This window comes from Haemorhous mexicanus, chromosome 16 (assembly GCF_027477595.1).
Source record: "Haemorhous mexicanus isolate bHaeMex1 chromosome 16, bHaeMex1.pri, whole genome shotgun sequence".
Classification (NCBI taxonomy): domain Eukaryota; kingdom Metazoa; phylum Chordata; class Aves; order Passeriformes; family Fringillidae; genus Haemorhous; species Haemorhous mexicanus.
The window spans coordinates 1,302,852-1,309,843 of NC_082356.1; the positions used below are offsets into that span (position 1 = coordinate 1,302,852).

Below are 6,992 nucleotides of genomic sequence, written 5' to 3' on the forward strand. Positions count from 1 at the left end.
CAACAATTGAGGTTTAACAAGACCAAGTGCTGGCTCTTGCACAATGGCCAAAAACAACCCCTGTGGTGGTACAGACTGGGGACAGAGTGGATGGACAGCAGCCAGGCAGAAAGGGACCTGGGGGATCAGCCCCTGCTTTGCTGCTCCTTCCTCTCTCCCCAGGGCCCTTGCAGAGCACCAGCCATGCTGTTTGCCCCCAGCCTGCCCACGGCCACCCTGGGGCTGCTCACGGGGCTTTTCTGTGCTGAGCATTGGCCTGGGTGTTTTCTTGAGAGAGGCTGGGCAAGAAGCCTGGAGCCCCCAGGGCCTGGCCTGAGGTGTCAGCGCTGCCCCAGCAGTGCCCATGGCCTGTCCCTGCTGCAGCCCTGGCACTGCCACCCCCAGGGCTGTGCCCGGCCCCGAGAGCACTCAGGCCCTACAGCAACACCAGGGCCACCAGGGCAGCGGGGCAGGGCCACGGGAGCAGCACTGGCAACAGCAAGGGCTGCTGCTGCTGGGCACAGCTGCTGTGCCAGCACTGATCTGCCCCCAGCTCTGCACACAGACATTGCTGCTGCAGCTCCAGAGGAGGCAACAAGAGGGGCATCTCTGGTGAAAATTTTGCTGGGAAATCTTTTGGTTCCTTTAAAGCCACTGAGAGCTCAGCTCCTCATTGACAAAGTCTGGGGCCAGATCATAGTTGGAGAGAAGCAAAATGATAAATGGCTGAAACAATGGCCTTTGTTTAGGGAGAATATTAGAAAAATGAAAACAGAGGAAAAAAAATAACCAATCCAACAAGAACTGTGAAACATGACTTTAATTACAAGAGACATGCAGAAATTGGCAATCACTTTAACGTTTCTGAAATTGTCCAGTCACCAGTCTCCACACTGCAGCCTTTAACTCTTGGTTCCTCAGGCTGTAGATGAGGGGGTTCAGGGCTGGAGGCACCACCGAGTACAGAACTGACACTGCCAGATCCAGGGATGGGGAGGAGATGGAGGGGGGCTTCAGGTAGGCAAAAAATGAGGTGCTGACAAACAGGGAGACCACAGCCAGGTGAGGGAGGCAGGTGGAAAAGGCTTTGTGCCGTCCCTGCTCAGAGGGAATCCTCAGCACAGCCCTGAAGATCTGCACATAGGAGAAAACAATGAACACAAAACAGCCAAAAGCTAAGAAGGTAGTGAAAACAGAAAACCCAAGTTCCCTGAGGTAGGATTTGTAGCAGGAGAGCTTGAGGATGTGTGGGATTTCACAGAAGAATTGGCCCAGGGCATTGCCCTGGCACAGGGGCAGGGAAAATGTATTGGCTGTGTGCAGCAGAGCATTGAGAAAGGCACTGGCCCAGGCAGCTGCTGCCATGTGGGCACAAGCTCTGCTGCCCAGGAGGGTCCCGTAGTGCAGGGGTTTGCAGATGGACACGTAGCGGTCATAGCACATGATGGTCAAGAGAAAATACTCTGCTGAAATGAAGAAGAGGAACAGAAAGAGCTGTGCCGCACATCCTGAGTAGGAGATGTTCCTGGTGTCCCAGAGGGAATTGTGCATGGCTTTGGGGACAGTGGTGCAGATGGAGCCCAGGTCACTGAGGGCCAGGTTGAGCAGGAAGAAGAACATGGGCGTGTGCAGGTGGTGGCCGCAGGCTACGGCGCTGATGATGAGGCCGTTGCCCAGGAGGGCAGCCAGGGAGATGCCCAGCAAGAGGCAGAAGTGCAGGAGCTGCAGCTGCCGCGTGTCTGCCAGTGCCAGCAGGAGGAAGTGGCTGATGGAGCTGCTGTTGGACATTTCTTCACTCTGGGCATTGTGGACTGTTGAAAGAAGACATTGACAAAGTGCGACCAATTTCTTTGAGTCAATCCTCTGTATTTTATTTGGAATCTCAGCAAAATCACGTCTCTTCCTGTGAGTGAAATTTTGCTAGACTATTTTTGATTTTGAGTTTGTGCTGCTGAGGTCCTGCCTCATCTTTACCAATTCTCACAGCCGGAACACTGGGGAGACCCGAGGGAAAACAGATCTCTCTGTGCCCCAATGCAGTTGATGCTAGTCCCAACACAGGAGCCCTTTGAATATTACAATTCCTCTGTTTCATGTTGCCAGAGCTTAAACATTTCTTGAAAAATAAAGTAGTCTTTCTGAACTCTACGGTTTGAAAATAATTTTCTCCAAACCCTTCTCTCCTTCCCTGTTCAGCTGGACAGGAAGGAATACAAAGGGTTGGTCTGGTTCTCTGCTGCCTGGAGTTGAGCCTACTGGGCACTCTCTATCGAAGCCTTGTTCCTGCCAGTGCTGCCAGAGCCCAGCCCAGCCCTGGGGGCTCAGCTCTGCCCTGCAGACCCCTCCCAGCACAGGGCACTGCCCAGAGGCATCTCCCTGGCAGTAGGGCCTTAAAGGTAGGGAAGGCAAACAGAGATGCTGCAAGCCAAGGTGCTGCTGCTGCTGCCTGTAGGGAGAGGAGGCTGAGGAGGCACTTTCTGAGGGAGATGTGAGGCACATCTGCTGCTGCCCAGGGTGACAGTGCAGGAGTCTCAGTGACACAGCCAAAGCTGACAGCCCCTTTCCCTTCCCTTTAGGAGAAAGCTGAGAGCACTCCTGGCCATGCAGCACCATCTCCACAGCAGAAAGAATCTGCCCTGATGAGGGTCGCTCCTTCCACCTCCAACTTCTCCCCTGCACCATCCATGGGGAGGTGCCAGGCAGGCTGAGAGCTGCCCCTGGCAGGTGGCACATGCCCTGGGCTGGCCAAGAGCCCTGAGGGCTGCAGGACCTGCTCTGCAGGACAGCCCTGGGCTGCCCTGGCTGCAGCCCCAGCTTCACCCCCTGCAGCCATCCCTGGCAGCAGGAGCCATCCTGCCCTGTCCCTCTGACGGTGCCTAGGGCAGCCCTGCTCTGCAGCACATCCTCCCCCAAAGCAGAAACAGCACCAGAGCCATCCTTACAGTCACATCAATCCTGTCCTGGGTCAGCTTCAGGAGATCCCTGCAGCCAGAGACTGTGTCAAAAGTGCTGAAGATTTATCCATGAATGAGCTCAGAATTGTCCTTCCAGCTGCTTTGAGCCTCTGTCTGCTTCACTGCTCTCAGGTACCTGCAGGCAGTGCCCTCAGCCCTGCTGGGCTGGGAGAGGAGCTGCTCCTCAGGAGAAATGTCTTTTTGAAGCTCTTGTTTTCCCACGAGCTGTCTCTGTGCCAGGAGCCTGGCCCAGCTCAGCAGCACAGACACAGCATAAGGACTTTAATGACCCTCTCAGGGATTTGGTGTTGTTTACATCAGACTCAGTCCCTCAGAGTGTCTTCAAAAAACTTCTCAACAACTCAAAGTTAAATTTAAACTCCAAAGTTTCTTGAAGTTTTAATAAGTCCCTCTGAGAAAGTGTCCCTAGGTTCCAGGTAGAGCAGAACACTGGAGGCAGTGATGACAGCTGGGGACAGACAAGGCCAAGGTGTCTCTGGTGCTGAGCAAAGCTGGATGTGTTTCAGGAATGCAAAGGGCCAAGGCCTGAGCCCCAGCCCCTGGCCAGGCAGATCCTGTCCCTCCCTCCTTGCTCAGGGCTCTTCCCGGGATGGGCACTGGCATGTGGGGATGTGCAGTGCCAAGGGCAGGAGCATGGGGCGGCCCCTGCCAGGCTGCTGAGCAGGGACAAAGAGGCCATGAGGCCCCAGGCCTGCAAGGGTCACTTGTCTCCTGCTCCTGGCTCAGGCCCAGGCCCAGCAGCCATGGCCAAAGTGCTGCCCAAGTTGGCTCTGTCAGGGCCTGGCAGCTGCTGCCCATGCCTGTGCCCTGTGCAGCCCAGGCTGTGCTACGGTGTCCCTGCCCTGCGCCTCTGTCCCTGCAGGCTGTGCTCATCCCCCGGCTGCCCCACCTGGCTGGCCCCTTCCTTTGCTGACAGCTCTGCCTCCTGCCTGCCTCTGCCTGCCCACACAAAGCCTTGGGCTGATACCAAAAGGGTAATTCCATTTTTACCCTCTCTGTGAACTTTCAGCACAAGAGGAAGGCCTGCAGGGGCTGCTTTCCCAGCAAGGATGGTTGGAAGAGAAGAAAAAGACATCTGGCTCAAGGGTGCAGGGATAGAGAAAACAAGCACTGAATCTGGGAACTTGGGGTGGTGTCTTGGCTTGGAAAGACAGGTGCCTGCTAAAGAAGGCAGGAGCCTCCCCTGAAATGGAGAATGAAACCCCCCCCCCAACCCTTCTTATTGCTATGAATTTTACATTAAGGGGCTCTCAGGCTAAAAAATATGGGAGCAGGAAATAACAGTTCTTTAATAGGGAAGGAAAAAAAGATAAAAGGATAAAAGAAAACAATGCAATACACTAGAACAACACTGACAGAGTCAGAACCCACCCTGACACCCTGTTGGTCAGGGTGTTGGTAGCAGTCCAATTGGAAAAGTGGCTGCAGTCCTCCTGAAGTGTCAGGTGTGGTTCTGTTGGAGGAGGGGAGGGTCCTGTAGAAAAAGGGTGTATTCTTCCTCTGCAGATCCGTGGAAGTAGAAGCAGCTGCTGTTCCTTTTGAGAATCCAGTGGGAAGCCGTTCTGGTGTGTCAGAACCTCCAGATTATATCTGGGTAGCAATGCTTGGCTCCTCCCTCTGGGCGGAGCATCTTACAATGGGAAGTTATAGCTCTTATCAGCCATGCACTGACATTCAATAGCCTGTTATCAGCACATGTCCTGGGGTGACTGTTATCCCCATTTGTGTGTGTGTAATTTATGCTGGATATTATGTTCTGTGCCTTTAAGACTGTCAGAGTGAAAGTTTTGTTTTGGGCCTCTTATCAGCCACTCGGCGGGACATCCAGATAACACCAGTACATACTGCTGCTTTTTTGCTTTTTGCCCTGCTTTTTGCCTTTCCTCTTGCTTCTGCTTCGGTTCTGCTTTGCTTGCTCTTGCTTTTTTCCCTCTTCTCATTAGTTAATTTAGCTAAACAGTCCAAATTCCTTCCTGGATTGTTTCTCCTCTCCTGTTTGGACCTGCCAAACCTGCTCCTGACTGTGACCTGGGAAACACCGAGAGAGAGTTTGCATCTTGTGGGTGCAGCAGCTGCCCCAGCGCCAGAGGGACTGATAACAACGACCACCCCCAGGAGAGACTTTCTGAATTTGTCATCTTTTTCAGAGTGGTGAAAGAGCGGTGTCATCCGGTATTGTTCATTTTGGGTGTTGGGGGTGCTGTGCTTGTCAAATAAACAGGTTCTTTCCACTTCTCTCCGAGGAATTCTTCCCGAACTGGTTGTGGGGAGGGACTGTGTGGGTTTGTTTTTTGGAGAAGCCCTTTTTGGGAATTCTCTCCCAAATTTGCCCTAAACCAGGACAGTGTGTCAGAACCTCCAGACTATATCTGGGTAGCAATGCTTGGCTCCTCCCTCTGGGCGGAGCATCTCACAATGGGATGTTATAGTTCTTATCAGCCTTGCAGTGACATACAATAGCCTGTTACCAGCACATGTCCCCTGCCAAGGGAGGAGTGATTATGATCACTCAGGGAGAGAGATAGGAAGAATTCCCCACTTGACACCAGACAACTGCCATACAGATGGTAATAGAATATATCTTGCCTTGCAATCTGGAACAGGTGGGTTTTATGGAAATGAGTAAATTATAATTCACATTAAGTGACTGTATATAAGCAACACACTGGTAGAGTCACGTGTCCATGTAAGGTTAGAAGTTATCCCATGTCGGACCTCAGGCCTGAATAAGTGATGCTTTCTTACACACAAAATTAGCTTTAAGGTGTCTTATTCTGATATTTTGGACATTTGGTGACAGCAGAGGCTCACAGAACCAAGGAGTCAGCTGTGACACTGTGGAACCCCATGGAACCAAAAGTCCATTGTATCAGAGCAAGGCCTCATGCAACCAAGGAGACCATTGCTGACAGTGTGGAAGCTCATGGAGCCATGAGGTCATTGTGACAGTGTGGGGCTGCATGGAACCAATGGTCCATTGGGACACTGCAGAAACTTCTGGAATCAAGGGAATTGTTTTATGATCTGGAACCTCATGGAACGAAGGATCCATGGTGACACTGCAGTGCTCAGACCATTGGTGACAGTGTGAGAGCTCCTGGAACCAAAAGTCCATTGTGAAACAGCAAGGCCTTCTGGAACCAAGGGTCCGTTGTGGCTCTGTAGGGCTTCCCAGAACCAAGGAGACCATTTGGACACTGTGGGGCCTCATGGAACCACCTGGCACTGTGACACAGCAGGGCCACATGGAGCCAAGGGGCCACTGAGACCCTGAGGAACCTCTTGGAACCAAAGGTCCATTGTTCCACTGCGGGGCCCCATAGAACCAATGGGACCATGGTGACACCGTGGTGCTCCATGGAACCAAGGGGCCATTCTGGTTCTGCTTTGCCTCGTGGAGCCAAGGGGCCACTAGGACCCTGCAGGGCCTGGTGGAACTAAGGCAGCCTTGTGACACTGCGGGGCCCTTGGAACCAAGGGTCCATTGGGAGATTGCAGGGCCTGATGGAACCATGGAGACCATTATGGCCCTTCAGAACCCATTGGAACCAAGGGGCCATTGTGACACTGCAGGGCCTCGTGGAATCAAGGGGACCCCAGTGACACTGTGGGGCTCCATGGGACAGAGGGGCCATTGTGACACCATGGAACCAAGGAGACCATTGCGCTGCTATGGGACATCATGGAACCAAGGAGGCCATTGTGACACAGCAAGGCCTCATGGAACCATGGAGACCATCATGGACCTTCAGAACCCATTGGAACCAAGGGGCCATTGTGACACTGCAGGGCCTTATGGAATCAAGGGGACCACAGTGACACAGTGACTGTGACCTAGTGACTGTGGGGCTCCATGACGCAGAGGGGACATTCTGACACTGCAGAACCAAGGAGGCCATTGTGACACATGGGGCCTCATGGAACCAAGGGCACCACAGGGACACTGTGGGGCTCCAATAGACCAAGGGGGGATTCTTATAGTGCAGTATCAATGAGACCATTGTGACACTCTGGGGCATCATGGAACCACAGGTGACA

General features: G+C 53.2%; 1 protein-coding gene across 1 annotated transcript; it reads right to left on the reverse strand.

The window, feature by feature from the left end:
* Positions 1 to 834: 834 nt before the first annotated feature.
* On the reverse strand, positions 835 to 1,779 carry LOC132334669 (olfactory receptor 14J1-like). Its single transcript, XM_059860760.1, has one exon. It carries the CDS (start codon positions 1,765 to 1,767, stop codon positions 835 to 837), a length of 933 nt encoding a protein of 310 aa, XP_059716743.1. The 5' UTR covers positions 1,768 to 1,779.
* Positions 1,780 to 6,992: the final 5,213 nt, after the last annotated feature.